The sequence below is a fragment of the Canis lupus genome, chromosome 13 (genome assembly GCF_048164855.1).
Source record: "Canis lupus baileyi chromosome 13, mCanLup2.hap1, whole genome shotgun sequence".
Taxonomy (NCBI): domain Eukaryota; kingdom Metazoa; phylum Chordata; class Mammalia; order Carnivora; family Canidae; genus Canis; species Canis lupus.
In genome coordinates, this window is record NC_132850.1 from 20,914,510 (window position 1) to 20,935,709 (window position 21,200).

The following is a 21,200-nucleotide window of genomic DNA, read 5'->3' on the forward strand; positions in this document are numbered from 1 at the left end:
GAGGCACTTTTGTCCATGACTAGATCCCAAATTACTGTTGTTGGAAGGGGGACAGAACGATAGATGTCTTATTCTACTTTGATGCTGACATCACTCTGGTCCATTTCTCTATACTCTTTTTCATTTGTTTCCACATTGTACCAAATTGTTTTAATCGTTTCTTGGTCTGCACAGTTGTCTTAGCTATTTTTAGCCTTTTACTCTCACAAATGAATTTTAGGCTCTACTTGAGAAGTTCATAAGATACTCATTTGTGATTTTAATTAGAATTTCATTGAATTTGTAGACCAATCTGGGGGAAATTGATGTATATATTTCTTTAGGTCTTTAATGTCTTTCATAAATCTTATTTATAGTGAGAGTAGTGTAATTAAATATGCTTCTCATTATTATTTTAGATGGTTTAGCATTTCATATTATAATGTAGAAATCTTTAAAAAAAATTTTTTTTTAAATTTATTTATGATAGTCACACAGAGAGAGAGAGAGAGAGAGAGAGAGGCAGAGACATAGGCAGAGGGAGAAGCAGGCTCCATGCACCGGGAGCCCGACGTGGGATTCGATCCCGGGTCTCCAGGATCGCGCCCTGGGCCAAAGGCAGGCGCTAAACCGCTGTGCCACCCAGGGATCCCAATAATGATGTAGAAATCTGATCCTAAATTTATTTTACTTGGATACTTTGTTATAATGATCTTTTTTTTTTTTTTTTTTTTTTTCTGGAAAAAAGATAACCTCAGAAAGATACGTAATTCCCTTAAGGAAGAATTACAGCATATACTGTATTTACTAAGTCATAGTAATTACTTTTTCAGTATTACTCACTAGGCAAATATTTTACTGAACTTTACCTTGTAAATACCATGTTTTTCTTTTCTTTTTTTTTTTTTATGATAGTCACAGAGAGAGAGAGAGAGAGAGAGAGGGGCAGAGACACAGGCAGAGGGAGAAGCAGGCTCAATGCACCGGGAGCCTGATGTGGGATTCGATCCCAGGTCTCCAGGATCGCGCCCTGGGCCAAAGGCAGGCGCCAAACCACTGCGCCACCCAGGGATCCCTCCATGTTTTTCTTAATTTTTATTTTTTAAAAATTTTGTTTAAATTCAGTTAATTAACACATAATGTATTTATTATTGGTTATGATCATCAGCCTTATGTAACACCCAGTGCTCATTATATCACATGCCCTCCTTAATGTTCATCATCCAGTTACCCCATTCCCTCCTCCCTTCCCCTCTAGTGACCCTCAGTTTGTTTCCTATGATTAAGAGTCTCTTATGGTTTGTCTCGCTCTCTGATTTTGTCTTATTTTATTTTTTCCTCTCTTCTCCTATGATCCTTTGTTTTGTTTCTTAATTTCCACATGTGAGTGAAATCCTGTAATTGTCTTTCTGTGATTGATTTATTTTGCTTAGCATAATATCCTCTAGTTCCATCCACATCTTTGCAAATGGCAAAATTTCATATTTTTTTTTTGATGGGTAAGTAGTATTCCCTTGTACCACATCTTTATCCATTCATCTGTCCATGGACATCTGGGCTCCTTCCATAGTTTGGCTATTGTGGGCATTGCTGCTATGAACATTGGGATGCAAGGGTCCCTTTGGATCAATACATTTGTATCTTGAAGGTAAATACCCAGTAGTGCAATTGCTGGGTCATAGGGTAGCTCTGTTTTCAACTTTTTGAGGAACCTTAACACTGTTGTTCAGAGTGGCTGCATCAGCTTGCATTCCTACCCACAGTGTAAGAGGGTTCCCCTTCCTCCACATCTTTGCCAACATCTGTTGTTTCCTAACTTGTTCATTTTAGTCATTCTGACTGGTGTGAGGTGGTATCTCATTGTGGTTTTGATTTGTATTTCCCTATGCCGAGTGATGTTGAGCATTTTCTCATGTGTCTTTTGGCCATTTGTATTTCTTCTTTGAAGAAATGTCCATGTCTTCTACCCACTTCTTTTTTTTTTTTCTTAATAGTGTGTTTATTTATTCATCAGAGACACAGAGAAAGGCAGAGGGAGAAGCAGACTCCCTGTGGGGAGCCCGATGAGGGACTCAGTCCCAGTACCCCAGGATCACAGGGTCACAACCTGGGCCCAAGTCAGACACTCAAGCACTGAGCCCTCCAGATGTCCCTGCCATTGTTGAGTTTGATAAGTTCTTTATAGATTTTGGATACTAGCCTTTTATCTATGTCATTTGCAAACATCTCCCATTCTGTAGGTTGTCTTTTGGTTTTGTTGACTGTTTTTCCTTTGCTGTGCAAAAGATTTTTATCTTGATGAAGTCCCAGTAGTTAATTTTTGCCTTTGTTTCCCTTGCTAAATATCCATTTTTAAATGACAGTTCTTGCAAACTATTCAAGTTTTGGCATTTTCATAATTAAAATAAATGGATTTACACTTGTTAACAAAATTATTTCAAAATATTTTAGTGCATCCGCATGAGGTTTTTATAGGTGATATATTTAGGTCTCTCAGATTCTGTATATATAATGATGCAAACATTTCCAAACATACAATTTTTAAAAAATATTCTCTTTACAGCAAGTTTTTTTCTGAAGTAGAAGTAGTTACTTTCTGTGTTTAAAATACTGCTTTTGCCTTGAAGGGGAACAGACTGTCTTTACCCATTTTAAGAATATATGGATGGGGCTCCTGGGTGGCTCAGTCAGTTAAGCATCTGCCTTTGGCTCAGGTCATGATCCCAGGATCCTGGGATTGAACCCCCACATCAGGCTCCACACTCAGTGGTGAGTCTCCTTCTACCTCTACCTGACTCGTGCTCACGTGCTCTCTCTCTGTCAAATCAATAAATAAAATCTTTAAAAAAAAAAAAAGTATATGATTGATAGCGTACTGTGCATTCATTTACCAGCCCCTGCCCCCACAAAAGCTAGTAACTTTGAAATACTTTTCTTTTTTGTTAAAGGGAAAATGCAGTTCATTTCTTTGCATGGTTAAAAAGATTTTCGGGGCACCTGACTGGCTTAGAGAAGTGTGTGACTCTTAATCTTGGGGGTGTGAGTTGAAGCCCCATGTTGGGTGTAGAGATTACCTACATATATACATTAATTTAAAAAAATGATTTTTGTTGTCACTTATCACTTATTTAAAGTATGAGGTAGATTCTGCTTTTTAATGTGTGTCTAGTTCACTTAACTAGGCACATGTAGGCAGATTTCTGAAAAAGAACAAAGAACTTAAGGTACCACTGTCATCTCCTGTGGATTGTGGAATTCTTGCTCTTCCCAGGTTGATTACCTTGTGCATGTGTGTGTGCATGTGTACACACGTAGTACAGAGCCAGAGAGGGCAGCAGTGTGAAGGCTGTGTTAAATATTAGTGAAGCTTGATTTACTTTTTTTTTTTTTTTAAGATTTTACTTATTTATTTATGAGACACACACACACACACACACACACAGAGGCAGAGGCAGAGACACGGGCAGAGGGAGAAGCAGGCTCCATGCAGGGAGCCCGACATGGGACTTGATCCCGGGTCTCCAGGATCACACCTGGGCTGAAGGTGGTGCTAAACCGCTGGGCCACCCCGGCTGCCCTGAAGCTTGATTTATTAACTACCCCATGAATATAGGTAGATGTTTTAATATTTACTTCGAATGTCCCATTATGTCCCCCAGCCTCACCCTGTGGTGTGCCTTCTCCATCTTGGAGACCACTCTGGGAAATTACAAATATACTCAAAGCTCATTTAAATTTGCTTTTGTGTCTCATATTTCCAAGGACCTGATATTTTGTTTAGAATAAAATTGGTTTTTGAGGCTCCATGATGGATTCTTGGTGGTTTATTGTACTGTTCTTTCTTTCTTTCTTTTTTTTTTTTTAAGACTTTATTTATTCATGAGAGACACAGAGAAAGAGGCAGAGACACAGGCAGAGGGAGAAGCAGGCGCCATGCAGGGAGCTCGATGTGGGACTCAATCCTGGGACCCCAGGATCACGCCCTGAGCCTAAGGCAGACACTTAACCGCTGAGCCACCCAGGCGTCCCTGTACTGTTCTTTCCATTTTTGCTTATGCTTGAAATTTTCCATAATAAAAAGTTTAAGAATTTTATATGGCCACACAGTGATTGAAAGCTGAAGGAGGGAGGAAAGGATCAGGCTTGCCACAAATGCCATTCTTCTTTATCAGATAAAATCATCTTTCCTAGAACTCTCTCAGTATACTTTCTCTTCTCTCTGATTGGCTTAAATGCATAGGACTCTTCTTCCACCAGTCCTGCTTCCCATCTCTACACATTCTTCTTTATTTGCTCTCAGGAATATCAAAGCTAAATTTGTAAACAAAGAATACTGAGGTTGGGAAGCATCCTTTCTTCTTTTTGTTCTTATAAATCATTGATAAGCACTTTGTTATTTTTTTTGTGATTTAATATTTTTTAACATAATTGCATTTGTTATAAAAATCTTTAAATGTTTTGTGGAATAAATGGTGATATTAGTAAAAACAAGCAATCATTAGCCATTTTATTTCTGGTATCCTTTTCTCTTCCAAGTGATGAGATATTGCATACTTGTAGATGAGACATTTAAAACTAAAAGTTTTACTAATGGGATTAGTAAGAGCTGTTGGAATATTGATTTTTTTAAAAAAAGATTTTATGTATTTATTTGAGATTGAGCAAGGGGGAGATACAGCATGAGCCGGGGAAGGTGCAGAGGGAGAGGGGCTTGATCCCAGTACCGCAGGATCATGACCAGAGACATTTAAAACTAAAAGTTTTACTAATGGGATTAGTAAGAGCTGTTGGAATATTGATTTTTTTAAAAAAAGATTTTATGTATTTATTTGAGATTGAGCAAGGGGGAGATACAGCATGAGCCGGGGAAGGTGCAGAGGGAGAGGGGCTTGATCCCAGTACCGCAGGATCATGACCAGAGCCAAAGGCAGACGCTTAACTGACTAAACTACCCAGGCGCACTGGAATGTTGATATATTTTTTTATGGTAAAAAAAAATTATAAAAAAAATTATAAATTATAAAATTATATTTAGATTCATAGCCAGCTGGACTCAGTTTAGATGATCCCAATTTTGTTGGCAACATCCAAAGCATCATAGGAGCCAGTCGAACATATGCTTTCTTCCTCCATCAGGCCTGATCAAGGTGCTGACCTTGGCCACATCAATGTCCTAGAGCTTCTTCGCAGCCTGTTTGATTTGGTGCTTATTGGCCTTGACATCCACAGTGAACAGTGTTGTTGTCTTCTATTTTCTTCATGGCTGACTCAGTAGTTAAGGGGAACTTGATGGCGTAGTGATCAAGCTTGTTTCTCCTGGCGGCGCTCTTCGAAGATATTTGGGCTGCCTTCAGAGACGCAGGGTCTTGGGTTGTCAGAATGTAGGTGACGTGCAGATCTTCTTTTTTTTTGTGACTGTGCACACCTTTCAGCACCGCTTTCTTAGCTTTCAAAGCCTTTGCTTTGGCTTCGGCTTTCGGAGGGGCAGGGGCTTCCTTCTTCGCCTTCGGTGCCATCTTCGTGAAAGGAGCGGAATGTTGATATTTTTAAAGTAACATTTTACCTTGAGAAGTCCATTTTAATTTCCAGGTATCAAAATGGAGCATTATTTTCTTGTAGACATGTTACTTTGGGGGTTAAATTTTTTGTCAAAAGTAGTAACAATCTCATATTTTCTTTCTTTTTAAGATACGGAATATACGAACGCTGCCGAGAATTGGTGGAAGCGGGTTATGATGTACGGCAACCAGACAAAGAAAATGTTACACTCCTCCATTGGGCTGCCATCAATAACAGAATAGATTTAGTCAAGTATGTGTTTTCTGCATTTTAAAGTAATTATTTATTATAAAATTATTATAAGTAATTATGAAAATTAGCAATTTCTAAAATTCATTGCTTTTAAAATGTAGATTTTATGTACCTTTTTCCTGAAAATTGTTTTTTTAACATATATTGATGCTCATTTGTACAAGGTGATGTGCCGAGTGCTTTTCCATGTATATTTCCTTTAATCTTAGTTCTTAAAATAACCCTGAGTGAACACAATAATTACTGTTCTCTTGATGTGAAATTTGATGCATAAATAGATGAAATATGTTACCAATGACATGCAGCTAATAAAAGTTGGAATCAGGGTTTCAATAATGTAACTTGCAGCTCACATTCTAAATGTAAATTCTATAGGGAAAAGCTAGAAAAGAGGGATTACAAAGATAATAGGTAATAATCTGTTTTAAATATTCATGCATACTGTATACTGCATACTTAGTATGCATAGTATGAGTGCATACTAAGTATAAATGATTTTTATTACTTATTGCTAATCTGCTTGCTTAGTATTAATAAGAGGTAGTTAGATAAGCAAGAGTCAGGGTGATAAGATGTCTTAGTAAATCTAGTTTAATATTCTCTGACAGTTTTGACATAAATTCTTTAGATGAAGACATGAATCTGAAATAAACTAGTTGCAGACGTGCAGTTAAGTACAGCATACAGAATCCAGGGACAACTAGGATATTAATGCTAGGTAAAAGAATTCGTCCCTTTGAATACTAAATAAATTACTAAGCATTGAACTCTGAATCATTTCTTCCAGAGAGCATATCTCCATTTTATTTGTTCCTTTTTTATTCTTGTATGTCTAACCTTCCTTCTGCCTTCAATATGGGTCTACTGATATCTTAATTCTTTCTTTTTTGTTTTTTGTCGTAAAATGTTTTTATTTCATCTTCATTTGTGAAAAGATTTTCACATGGTATAGAAATCTAAATTGGCAGTTTTGTTCATTTTATTTTTGTGTTTTACTCATTGAAAATATGATTCGTCTGTTTTCTGGCTTCTGTTACTATTGAAAAATCATTCTAGATATTGTGCCTTAGAAGGCTTTTTTTTTTCCCCTTCCTTCTGCTTTTAAGATTTTTCTCTGTTTCTGGTTTTCTGTAGTTTCATGACGATGTTACCAGGTGGGGATTTCTCTTTATTTACCCTGAGTGAGATTGCAAGGAATTCTCTATTCTTTGGATTGATGTTTTCATCACTTCTGAAAAAATCTCAGTTATTATTTCTTAAAATATTGCTTCTACCCCCTCTTGTTTTGCTCTCCTTCTGGAACTCCAATTAAACATCTGTTTGACCTTTTCGTTGTATACTTTGTGCCCTATATGTACTACTATCCTTTGGTGTGCTTCATTCTGAGAAACCTCTAACTTACATTCCAGTTCATTTATTCTCTATGTATAATCTGCTGTTAAATCTATTCATTGTGTTCCTAATTTTATTTTTGAGTTCTAGAATTTTTATCATTTGTTTTTTTCAAACCTGTATTACTTAAATCATCTGTGGCTGAAATTTTCAGTCTTGTCTTGTATACTTGAACATAGTGAATATAGTTATTTTATAGTTGTATCTGAGAAGATAGCCTGTATCTGTTAATGTTGTTCCTGTGTGTGCCTGATTATCTTTAAATATGTACTAGACATTGTGCTTGAAAATTATTTGTTGAATAATTGGAGGCCTAAGATGAAATTTCCATTTGTTTTTGCTGTACCCACCTTAAATTTAATTTCAAGGCTTTATATTTTGTGGATCATTCAGGTGGCTGAAGACCAAGCTAGGGCCAGGTTTACTTATGGTTGATAATTACCGCTACAGTGTAACTTTTTTGGGTCCCAACCCTTGTTTTGCTTTTGTCTGCTTAGCTTGCTTCTTGGTCAACTCTCCCTTGTCTGCAAATTATCTCTAGGGCAGATGGTGCCCAAGCAGTTTTCTAACTTCTCCAGATTTTAACGCTCTCCTGAATCTGGGCCTGGTTAATGCTGGTTAATCTTCTTAGGCTTTACTTTTTAGGAAATGTTTCTTAGATTTCATTGAACTTTCTAAGTTTTCTTTAATGGGAGGGTTGATTCAAATTATTTAGCCTTCTAAACCTGTTTGTTTTTCAGTTAATGTTATTTTAATCAAAATAATGTGTAGACAATTTAAAAACTCAAATAGTACTTAAAGGCTTCAATGGGAAATGGCAATCCCTCCCTATCCACTCGGTCCTGTAGCCGAAATAACTATTTTTAGCACTTGAGCTGTTTCTTTTGGTATATACTCTTTATTTCATATACTTATGTTGCTACATTTATCTAGAAAAAAATGACAGCCCTTTTGCTTTTTCATATATATACATCTTTAAGATTTCTCATTAACAATGCAAGTAAGAGCTGCATCATTTTTAAATAGCTATATAATCAGTTATATGGGTTTAATTTATTTAATGGTTTTCCTGTAAATGAGTGTTTAGATCGATGTTGATGTTTTTATCATTAACAACTAGTGCTCTAATTGATATCTTGGTCACGTATCATTTTGCTAATGTTCATACATATCTGTAAAATTCATAGGAGTAGAAAAGTTAGATTAATTTTGAATTTTAATAAAATTGCCAACTTTTATGTTGTTAATTCTTATCAGTTACTATATTTTGACTTTCTATTTTGAGATAACTAGATGTCCTAAATCTCCTCACCATTAATAATTCTTCCAGCGCCTACTATAGTTTTAGTTAAATCACCATGCAGAGTTTAGGTTGCTGTATGTAAATTCTCAGTGCTAAGCCCAGAAGTGTTCCATGATTATCTGTTCTTTCCTTGTAGAATTTTGATTTTTGTCTGAAGTAATAGTTAACTTCATGTTTAAAATTTTCTCTATGTTGTAACTAATTCTTCCCTTTTAGAAGTGTACAACTTTTCTGTATGGAAACAGAATCACCTAATCTATCCATTCCATTTTTGGAGGTGAGGAATGGAGGAAATCATTCCTGGAATTCTCCACTTTTCAGCTCCAACCCAAATTGTTTGCTCTTTAGCGCTAACATGCAACCATTATAGGGAGACTTTCCTTTGGTGTTATTCTGGGAAATCATTTTGCTCCAGTGTTGGTCTAAGTTTCCTGGGTCTCAGGTTTTTGTGTCTATGGGGTTGCTATCTGGTTTTAGTAGAGCACAATTTCTGATAGCTTTCTGAGAGAACACTTGGGAGGTTAAAGTTCTAAAGTTACTGTCATTTCTGCCCTTATACCTTATTGGTTGCTTGGCTGACCATGAATTTAAAGATTAAAAATAGTTTTCTCAGAATTTTGAAGCATTACCTTATTATTTCCTTAATTCATATATTACAGTTGGGAGTCTCTTCGTTAAAAAAACACGCATTTGGGCAGCCCGGGTGGCTCAGTGGTTTAGTGCCACTTTCAGTCCAGGGCATGATCCTGGAGTCCTGGGATCAGGTCCCATGTTGGGCTCCCTGCATGGAGCCTGCTTCTCCCTCTGCCTGTGTCTGTGCCTCTCTCTCTCTCTGCGTCTCTCGTGAATAAATAAATAAATCTTAAAAAAAAAATACACATTTGTGTTTAAAAATAAAGTCTGAAGTGAGAAATAGAGACAAACAGACTTGATGCTGCCTGCCTTAACAAATGTTCCAAGCCACATGTGGACTAGTTAGGTTATAGAATAGTCAGTAATTGTAGCATAGGTGTCTGTGTGCATTATATTTTCAGGTAGATAAACTTAATTTTTCACAGTGCATAATCTACCAAGTTATTTTCCTAAAACAGGGTAAAGGCAGTTTTTGATAACAACTGGTATTCATAGCCTCAGGATTATTTTGTTCTACTGCATTTGGAATTACACCTCCACTTAAAAGCTACAGTATATCCATAGCACAGCAAATAGCATGAACATCATTTTTGCATAGGGCTCCCATACTCCTAGGTCCTGGGGGAGTGGCTTGAGGTCATCCAGTTGGATTTAGCACACATAGTAGGAACTCAGTGCTTTTATAGTAGGAGCAAGCTTGTTCTTTGTTCCACAGGAGACATTACCTCATCTCTCAAGGCTGCTTGATACGAACACAGCTTGGAGAAATGACCTGTGTAAAAGTAGTCAGGACCTTGCATTCTATTCATATACCTGTAAGACATATGGAAATGTGAGAGACCCATGGGGACGTGTCTCTTCTAACAGTTATGTTCCATCAGGGTATATTAAGGGTACTTACTGCAAACAGAGTAGTTGTGTCACTTTCGTGATGATAAGGTGTAAGTATAATGTGGGAAGGCAGAGATGTTCACCTCAGCCTGGATTGTTTGTATTTCTGATGTTTTCAAGTGAAAGTCTTTAAACTATTTTTCAACTTTTCCCCTAATGTAATAAAATAGAAAAGATTAGCTCAAGCTCTTGTCTTCAGTAGTCTTTTGTTACCTTGAGATTCTTTGTTAAAAGTAACTAATAATACTTGATTTCATTTTGATTTCAAGTCAGACCTTTATTAAGGAACATGGGGCTTTGTTAAAAAAATATTGAGTTTAAAATTTTCTGAGAACACATTGTATGTATGGCTTATTCTTCTTCCCTGGGAACATTTTTTTTTTCTTTATGTGAAAAGTTCACATTATTGTGAAAGTTCACATTATTGTGTACTGATATGGCTTGCTTTATTTATTTACTGACTTACTTTAAATCCAGTTTGTGGCCATTAAGTTGTCACTTTTAATCAGGAAACTTGCCTTTTTGGATTAGGGAGGTGTTCTTGCATGTGCCTTCAAGAGTGCCTTGCTTTCATTTTCTCTGTTTGGTTTTTCCCCTTAGGAACTCAGATGCTAACACCAACCAGACTGATTCTTTCTCTTACCATTATCCCAAGTACTTTTTTTTTCTTTTGGTTAAGATTTAATTAAATTAATTAATTATTCATTTTAAAGAGAGAGCATGAGCAAGAGGAGGGACAGAGGCAGAGAGAGAATCTTAAGCAGACTCTGTGCTGTGTGACACCCCACATGGGGCTCTATCTCACAACCCTTGAGATCATGATCTGAGCTGAAATCTAAAATCAGGAGTGGGATGCTCAACCAACTGAGCCACCCAGCTCTCCATATCCCAAGTAATTTTTATCTCCTAATATAGCTATTGTGCTTTGGGGGAGAGTTTCTTTATTTAATTTATCTTTTAGTGCTTCCTTTGAATTTCTAATTTTATTTTTTACATTTTCAATTTCAAGCATTTTTTTTCTTGATCTCTGTACCCCCCCCCCCTTAAAAAATATTTAGTTCTTCATATCATGAGTATATTCTCTTAGATTTTGGAGGATATTAATTGTAATTTTCGTTTTGTTTCTTAAATTTTTCTTCTCTATATATTACCTATTTATTTTAGACTTCTGTTTATTTTATCTCCTTCTGTACTTGAAACTTTCCTCAATTATCTGGTCATATTTAGGAGAGATATATCAAAGCTGATTGGAAGTTGTAGAACTTACATCACAACAGGATCCTCCCAGATGTCTGTTTCTAGTTTTTCTGTGGAGTTGTTCGGTGTTTCTTAGAGAAGAATCTTCTAATCTCTTTGTGAGAAGGAGCTGAGTATCTTGAGTATATGCATGCTGACTTGATCAAGGTTATGATTGTTGTTTATAGTGTAAACTTTCATTGAATTATTGTTTTTTTTTTTGAATTATTGTTTTTTCAGTATAGTGTCTCATATGGTTCTCTGATTTAATTCCATGAGTCTTAAATTTCTCTAGTAAAGGTGTACTGAATATACCTTTGAGAAAGTGCTGAATGGTTGAGTGTTAAAATCAATGTGAGCCTGAGGCTGGAGCCAGAAATCCTCATTCATACAATGAAGATTAGGGATGTAAGAATGATTCTAAACTTTATTTTTTTATTTTTAAAAAGATTTTATTTACTTTTTCGTGAGAGGCAGAGAGAGAGGCAGAGACTGGAGAAGCAGGCTCCATGCAAAGAGCCCGATATGGGACTCGATCCTGGGACTCCAGGATCACACCCTGAGCTGAAGACAGACGCGTAACTGCTGAGCCACCCAGGTGTCCCAATTCTTTAAAAGAAGAGTTTGAGTTAATATTACAATAATTTTAAAATTCTGAGTAGTCACATTTTAAGTTTGAAAATATCAGTGCACAAAGAAATACTTATCTAGTACTATCAGCTTCCTGATTGTTTCAGTGTCACTAAAATGCCTGTGATGTTAAATATTGAACTTTCAGTGAAAATATAAGTTACCAAACAACTGTTTTTTCAACTTTTATTAGCTTTTATTTATTTTTTATTTTATTTTATTTATTTTATTTTTTCTTTTATTAGCTTTTAGTCAGTATTTTTGTTTATAGTCTACTTTCTTCATTACATTCTACAGAGGTAACAGTGACCTTTAATCTCTTAGTCTTTCTAGGGTTTTATAACATACTCCATTTCGCTTCTCATTGGTATCCCCCTCTGGAGACATAGGTGTTTTAGCTATTTACATTTTATCTTTCAAATGGTTATTGATATCTCTTGTTCATTGATGATCCCACCTCAAAACCTAGGGATCATTAATTAGTACCTGCGAACATTCCTTGATAATCTCGTAGTAAGCAGGGGGGCTTGAGTTTAAAAATAAGAATCACAAGACCATCTCAGAATTATGTAGTTTTGAACTAGGGTCTTAGCAGCTTTAAAGAATAACATGTTATAAAAAGTTAGTACTTCTCTTCTAGTAGTTTGCAATGAAAAGGCGATAGTTCTTATTTAGTATGCAGAAAAAAAGTTCTCCTGTCCTTATGAAAAAAAAAAAAAAGGTTGCACTGGAACCAGTCTGGAAGTCACTTTTTTACCATAACCCTAGCAAAGATTTGAAATGTGAATAAAAATAACTTTCAGGAACAAATATATTGACTAAAGAGAAGGTAATAAAATTGCCTTTAAAAATATCCCAGTTTGGGGATCCCTGGGTGGCGCAGCGGTTTGGCGCCTGCCTTTGGCCCGGGGCGCGATCCTGGAGACCCGGGATCGAATCCCACGTCAGGCTCCCTGCATGGAGCCTGCTCCTCCCTCTGCCTGTGTTTCTGCCTCTCTGTCTCTCTCTGTGTGACTATCATGAATAAATAAATAAAATCTTAAAAAAAAATAAATAAATAAAAATATCCCAGTTCTTATCAAAGCTGTTTGGCTGAGCTATACTTCTCTTTGGGCTCAAAAAACCATTTTCAACTATTATATAATGTCTACCAAATACCTTAGGAAAGAATTTAGGAATAGTTAAATGTTTGTGTTCAGTCTAATGTCTCTGATATTTTGGACGGAAATATTTTAGTCTGGAAATATTTTGTTAGGTTACTTTAAACTGTTTTACATGATAGAGTGGAATCTGGCACTTCATTACGTAATGCTTTAAAAATGCCAATTTAACCAATACATAAAGCGATAAAATTCTGTATCAAGCATGTAAGTATGAGTATATTAAATGTTTAAAACTGTGCATTAAAAGTGAATGCATTAGTGATCTAAAGCAGTAATCACTTAGACCAGTTTAAGAATCTCAGTAATATACGGCATAAAGCATTTGACATCAAGGGCTTGAAATCATTTATAGTCAAGATTCATTACATTGATCAATCCAAAGTAAACATTATGATAAGCAGCTAGGTCTTGTTCATTTCAGAGGATATCAATGTTATAATGTTAATATAGTAAGAAGGTTGTTCATTCTTTTTAAAGCAACACAGCTTTAAAGGTATGTCATTGTAAGGAACCTCTGTGTTGTAACTTATAAAATTCTTGCATGTATATTGTTTGATTTAATCTACAGTAATTTTGTGAGTAAAGCTCAGCTTCTACCCATGGTAGACTAAGTGGCCTATTCTACACCTTTTCTCTCTATTGCTGCTCTCTGATCCAAGTCCTGTGGTTCTCTGACTGCCACCTTTTTTGTATGATTGTTATTTGACACTGCTCTTCTTTTTTGTAACTAAAAAAAATTACTTTCCTTTCTTCTAGAACAGAAGAGTGATGTGTTTGATAAATTCTACTGAATATATTTTTTAAATATCACAAAAGAGTGTTTATCATCAAGGGCATAAACTAGTATGAGGTCTACAGTGGAAACATTTTTACGTTTTTTACATAATTTCTTAAAATTGAAATGAAAGTTGTCTAAATTATTTAAAATTTTGTCTTATAGATACTATATTTCGAAAGGTGCTATTGTGGATCAACTTGGAGGAGACCTAAATTCCACTCCATTGCACTGGGCCACAAGGTTTAAATTTGCTTCTGGATTTTTTTTTTCCTTTGGTTCCTTAATGAGTCTATAAACAACTTTTCTTTTTTTTATGATATGCTAAAATGAATGGGATAACCTATGCTAATAGTTAATATCAACAGTGTACTAATATATTGCTGTACACTGTTATACCTGCATTGACAGCAAAGTTTATTGTCCCAAAGTGTCTTTAGGGAATTCTCTATACTGATATTAATCCAGTTAGATTACAACTGAGTTAAACTTTGGATTTGTAAATGTAATAATTATGCAGCCTCTATATATTTACAATTAAACAAGTTGCCCAGTTCATGGGACAATTAAGATTATATTTGAGTAGAACTAGTAGTATATAGTAACTATTTTATGTTACATATTTAAATAAGTTATAAATACCTAAAAAATTTAAATGTTATTTCAGTTGAGACTTAAAGACCATAAAATTATCCTAATTATCCCATATGTCTTGACATATACATATTTTAAGAAACTTTAATAAAAATTGTGTAATCTTTTCCACCATTGCCCTATTTAAAAATGATCTTTCCAGGAGATCCTGTTTGAAATAACTTTATATATTTAAGTGTTTATTCTTTTATGTTTTAGACAAGGCCATCTATCTATGGTTGTGCAACTAATGAAATATGGTGCAGATCCTTCATTAATTGATGGAGAAGGATGTAGCTGTATTCATCTGGCTGCTCAGTTTGGACATACCTCAATTGTTGCTTATCTCATAGCAAAAGGACAGGTAAAAAAAATCACAATGGTGTGGCTTTTAATCAGATGTTCTTCATGGTTTAAATGCCTGATATCATTGGTGTTACAAGTGTAACAACCTGGTGATATTTAAATAGTACTTTCTGATAGATGGAAGAGAATAAATAAATAATATCCTTAGTTTGATATTGAGGTATTAGAGTTAAAAATAAGAAAGATAATAAAAAACCAGATAGTGATCCATTAAATTGCATCTTTTATTTCTGAGAATGATAGAGATCTGAGAAAGTAAGAAAATTCAGGTATCTATTCTTTCCCTTAATTACATCTTTTGAGTATATACTCTGAATTCATTTAAACTTTTTTGAACATTTTACTGGTTATTTTTTCTATTAAGTACTTCTCATAGTAGGGAATCAGTTTCTGCTGCATTAAATAATGGTACTTCTCCATTATTACATATCTGAAAACATGATTACATGTCCTCTTACATATCAGAAAACTTATCATGATTTAAATGATTCTTCCTGATTTTTCAAGAGTGTGTACTGTTATAATCACATTAAACAGAAAACAGCTTATATATACCATCTTTTTGTGATAAATATATTTTGTTGAAATTAAGATCACTCAGTTTTTCTTTCATGTCATTTCTCTGGTTATACTTAAACATTAGTTTTATAGCTAAGAATCTCATAAGAGTAAGACAAATGATTTTAATTCATTGCTATTAACATTTATTTTAAATTTTATGCAGATTTGGAATTCGAATAGTGTTTATTTTATGGATTCTTTAAGATATTTGTTGTTGGCAGTGCCACACAATGACATTTGTGTGTTGTGAATTAGATTGTAAGGAAAGTGGCATAGACTGGCTAATTGTTAGATTGTAAGGAAAGTGGCATAGACTGGCTAATTGTTGGAAGAGGGGTTTATTATCTAATATGTGTTAACAGAGTACCCCCAAAATCTAATGGCTTTAGAACAGTGCCAACCATTTATTACTTTGGGTTGACTGGGCTTGGCGAGATGGTAGCCCTTGTGATAATCCCTGGGGATTACAGTCATTGGGGGCTTGACTGGAATGGAGGATGGCTCACTCATCTACTTTGTGCCTTAATAGGAATGGCTAAAAGGCTGGGTTCGGTTGGAGTGCTGAGATAGTGAAGATAGTGATTTCTTCTCCATGGTACCCATTGACATAGTCTTTCTAGCAGGGAACTAGACTTTTTTTTTTTCTCAAAGATTTTATTTATTTATTCATGAGAGAAACACAGAGAAACAGAGACAGGCAGAGGGAGAAGCAGGCTCCATGCAGAGAGCCTGATGTGAGACTCGATCCCAGGTCTCCAGTATCACACCCTGAGCCAAAGTCAGACACTCAACCGCTGAGCCACTCAGGTGTCCTGGGAACTAGACTTACGTGGTGGGAGCTACCGAAAGAACAAAAGCAGAAGCTGTCTGCCTTTTTAAAGTCTTATGTCTTGAACTGGCACAGCAACATTTTTGTTCTATCAGTTAAAGCAAGTAACAGGGTCAGTCTCTGTTGATTGTGTGGACAACGGGTGTGAACCAGCAGGTGAAGTTTGTTGGGCCATCTTTGGGTACCAACTGCCACAGATTACTTTTGTTTTCCCAAATTTCTTCTAGACTGGGGTTTGGAGCAGTGGATGGTGCTATAACACATGATAATGTTAGTGGCTTTTTATTTTGCAGGTATACATTTATATGTGTTCACTTTTTATTTTGGTTTTTAACTGGGTAAGAAAAGTGGTATACATTTTTTGAGTCTTTGTTAGCTTATTGATGTTGGGGTCTGGATGTTTCAGTATTCTTTATAACTTTGGTGTAGGATGTTGGCTATAAAATTCTTAAGGGACAGGGATTTCTACCTGTCACATTACCTTTTGTATGATAATATATGCATGATGATAATAAATGTCTGGCAATTTTCTTTTTTTTTTTAAAGGTATCTTCAATATTTTTTTAAATTATTTTTTATTTTTATTTATTTATGATAGGCACACAGTGAGAGAGAGAGGCAGAGACATAGGCAGAGGGAGAAGCAGGCTCCATGCACCAGGAGCCTGACATGGGATTCGATCCCGGGTCTCCAGGATCGCGCCCTGGGCCAAAGGCAGGTGCTAAACCGCTGCGCCACCCAGGGATACCCAATTTTCTTTTTCATGAGTAGGTTTTTATTTTTGATTATTCAATTCTTTCGCTACAAAAGTAGCATGCTTATTATAAAATATTCAAAGGTAAGAGAAAGAGTATGACTTAGAAAATGAAACTCCACCTTCTTCCCTTAGCCCCCCCCACAATGAGATTACTTTCTTTAGCAGTTTAGTATATATTTTTTCCATGTATACACTAATTATAAAAGGAAATTCCTCTAGTGTTCATGACACCATACTCTAAATGAGGTGCAAAGTCTTTCCCTGCAGAAGGACTACAGAACCATGTGTGGTCTAGTCGGAGATACTCTCAGGCCCATCTTTTGTCATCTTCCTACTTACTCTGCTTTGATACACCAGTCTTCCTGCTGTTCCTTGAACAGCTCTAATATGCTGTTGTCTTCCGGCCTTTGTGCTTGATCTTATCTTCTTCTGCTTGGTAAACACATTCCTTAGACAAACAGTTCTCTTATTTCAATCAGATGTTTGCTCAAATTTTATTAGTTCTGATTAGTTCCCAATTATAAGTAATAATAAATTTAGTATATTTTTTTCTCTTTCCTGTCTTTAACTGACTTTATAATATTGTTTTTCTTAGTGTTAACTTTGTTCTGGTAGGTATAACTACATTTCTTTTAGTTGATTTTCAGCTTTAAGTAATATCCTTTGATTCATAGCTATTACAGAGTAGGTACTTCTACTTTCTTTTCAGCCTTTTTCCATTTTCTCAATTTTTGGTTAATTGTATCAGTTTTACATTCCTTAGGACATATAACATTTCCATTTAGTTTGTCATTCTGTTCTTCACATTTGTTTCATTTAGTTATACTGTTAAAATATATTTAGTGCTCACTACCAATTCTTTTGGATGATTTTCAGGAGAAAAGGGAAAATACTAAGTTATGGAGCCCTGTTGATCATGGAATCCCCATAAGCTTTTGATCTGGGCTTGTTAATTCTTCCTTATAGAGAATACCCATACGTCCAGGCTGAACTTGGAAAAGAAGTACCAAGTTTTAAACCCCGACCCAAAGAAAGAAAAGGTTGAATTTCATTTTTCTTTTAGTATTCTAGAGATGTGGCGTTATTTTACATTTTTAATTTTACTTATTGATATTTTTTAATACTATCACTTTTTAAAAAGGATATGAAAAGACAACTAAGAAGGAAGAAGAAACTAAAACAAGAATTTACATGTTTGTTTTAATTGGACATCAAATTTAGTTGAGCTCTCTTAAAATTAAGAAAGTGAAAGAAGTAAAATTAAGTTACAGTACTTGGCTCATTCAAGAAACAAGGAAACTTGTCATTTCTGAGAGGATTTTCTTAAGATTTTTATTGAAAAAAATCAATGTGTATATTGGAAATATTGAGAGAGGTTGCATAAGATGTTCCCAACCATTGTTAATGTATATCCATAAATGGATTTGTAATGGATAAGGTGTAACATTTGGATTTCAGCATTCATGATGAGGTACTAAAAGTAATGATGTCCAAGGATGTGTGTTCTAGTTTGTCTGATGTACTGATTCTCAGCATTTTTTATGCTTCATTACACTTGGATAATGTTCATATTTGAGACCTACTCCCATCAATAATAGTGGTTCACAGAGACCTGCATAGAGGTATAGAGTGTTTTGCAGTGTACTCACTATAACTCTCTCCTCTCTGCACTGACTGGCATGTTAGATAACACAACTTGGATTAGAGCTGCTGCCTTTATATAATCCAGGAATGGACGATGCAGAAAAAAAGATTAAGGAACTGCTTATCTATTAAGCGTTTGTTATGTTCTAGGGTATGGGCTAGGTGCTTTACACACATTATTCCATTTAATCATCACAAGGATCTTACGAAGCCATTATTTATATTGGCATTTTTAGATGAAGAAGCTGAAGCACAGAGAATTAAAGTCATTGTGCCAGTTTTATAGCTATTAAGTGGTGCAGCTAAGAATTAAAAACCATGTCTTTCTTATTCTAAAGCCTGTACTTTCCCCAAACAAGTAGGTAGATAAATGTCTTTTTACTTAACAGATGGTTGTTGATAATTTACTCTGCTGGGCACTGAGAATACAAAGATGAAGTTAATATAATTTTAATCCTCAAAGAACTCCTGTTCCTGTTCTAGTTAATGAGACAGATGCCTCAGGCATATATAGTCCAGATTGGAGTTAGGAGAGATAATTTTAAGGAAGTGAAACGTACAGAACCTTTGATGCATCAAGATGTCTTGAAAGATTTAGTTAACTAGGGAAGAGTTTTAGTTGAATAGATGGTAGTTTTAATTGTAATTTGTTAAAAAACTAAGCAAAAGGTTGGGGAAGTATCATAGGAAGGCAAAAAGTTGGCTGGGAGAAGGAAAATAATCATGGTTTACTATGCATTTTTTGCTGGGTATAGTATTCATGTACATTTATAATATAAATATCAAATATTTATAGCACCAAAAATACAATAGATCTCTTGAAAGAATAAATAGGTGTATATTTGTGATGGGGCAGGAAGAGAAAAGAGGGAAATTCTCATTTCACATACTGAAGAGTCTCAGCAGATAATGCCTAAAACTGAAAAATCAAAAAGTAGCAATTCAGTCATCTTATTTTAAGATTTGGAGGACTAAAAGAGATGAAAATAGTGGGGAGTAAAACAGAATTGCTTTATCACCACACACTTTGCAGAATTATTTGACTGTAAAAATGTACATGTGTAACAATAAAATAAAAAGCAAACTTTTTTCAGTTTATTGAAAAGAGAAGTCTTTTTATTCCTCGTTTTGAAATGCCTAGAAATAAACAAGGTTTTATTATTCCTCTTTCATGAAATGGTATAAATCTCTTTTTCACAGACTTCATTTAACTTATCCTCTGTGAATGAAAGATGAAGAATAGATCAAGATTTCTAAATGTAAAACATTGAAAAGGGTGATTAAAGCATCTGAAAAAGGATATCTATAAGTATGTTACTTAAATACATATTTAATGTATAATCCACTAAATATATCCCACTAATGAAAATATTTAGTGACAAATGATAGTTTATTTTAAAGTTAGAAAAGAAAAAAAAAAGTTAGAAAAGAAAAATTTTCAGAAATCAGCCTTAATTGAGTAATGTTACATTGGCTTCTCCTATGATATGTAAATAGATTTTTCTGAGTAAATTTGGTAGGAACTTAAAAGTCAGACAGTAAAAATTTCTTTCTTTTTATTCTATCAGGATGTAGATATGATGGATCAGAATGGAATGACACCTTTAATGTGGGCAGCTTACAGAACGCATAGGTATGTAACCATTATAAAATATTTAAGATCATTTTCAACATATTAAAATGTAAAATAAGTGATGAGAAAAAGCAGTTAATGTTCTATTTACTAATATTGAAAATTCTTATGAGTACATTGTATATAATAAATTACCTTTTTAAATGTTTGAGTCTGGGCTTACCTTGACCTTGGTAATGGTAGTATCTTTATTCTTTTAGCAGTTTTTAAGAATGAAAGATGTTACCTTATTTTTAAAAACTATTTTTTTCGTGTTATTTGTATATTGACAGGTTTATTATATTAGTAAGTTACCTGAAAACATTTTTGGAATAATCCAGATTTAAATTAAAAAATGTGATTGTTTAATTATATGGCTATTAATGACCTTACTCCCTAATCAAAATTAGAAAATGTCAGGACCAAGTATGCCCTCTCTTGGAACAGTATTATTTTATACGGGTGTTGCATATCCTTAATACATCATATTAGAATGTCCCCTCGTTACCAATTATAAGGTTGAGTATAGGCTAGAATAGAAGTGTTCCAAGATGGAATGCAAATGCAACCACGATCAGTTTAGTGTCTGTAATGATTTCTATAATTGAAATTAGGGTTGTTGTTGTTGTTTTTTTTTTTTTTCCTTTTCAGTGTGGATCCAACTAGATTGCTTTTAACATTCAATGTTTCAGTTAACCTTGGTGACAAGTATCACAAAAACACTGCTCTGCATTGGGCAGTACTAGCAGGGAATACCACAGTCATTAGTCTTCTTCTGGAAGCTGGAGCTAATGTTGATGCCCAGAATATCAAGGTAAAAATATCCTATATTGATTATGCTATGTGAAATGTTAAGATCTTAACTCCTCAGTAAAAGATAGGCTTTTTCATAGAGTGTCAAGGAGGGAAGAACCCTCTTATTTAAGCTCAACTCTTTGCTTCCATGCAAGAATTTGTTTGGAAAGACTGGATTATTTGCTTTTGT

General features: G+C 34.7%; 1 protein-coding gene across 6 annotated transcripts in view; it reads left to right on the forward strand.

The window, feature by feature from the left end:
• Positions 1-21,200, forward strand: part of ZDHHC17 (zDHHC palmitoyltransferase 17) — a 189,731-nt gene that overhangs the window by 30,567 nt on the left and 137,964 nt on the right. For all 6 annotated transcript variants that reach the window (XR_012005673.1, XR_012005674.1, XM_072772849.1 and 3 more), the window contains exons 3-7: positions 5,668-5,790; positions 13,979-14,056; positions 14,666-14,810; positions 20,172-20,236; positions 20,867-21,029. Coding sequence is in view for 4 of the 6 variants with exons in the window: in XM_072772849.1 (XP_072628950.1) it covers positions 5,668-5,790; positions 13,979-14,056; positions 14,666-14,810; positions 20,172-20,236; positions 20,867-21,029 (574 nt within the window). In the remaining 2 variants the exon portion in view is untranslated. The remainder of the gene's footprint in view (positions 1-5,667; positions 5,791-13,978; positions 14,057-14,665; positions 14,811-20,171; positions 20,237-20,866; positions 21,030-21,200) is intronic.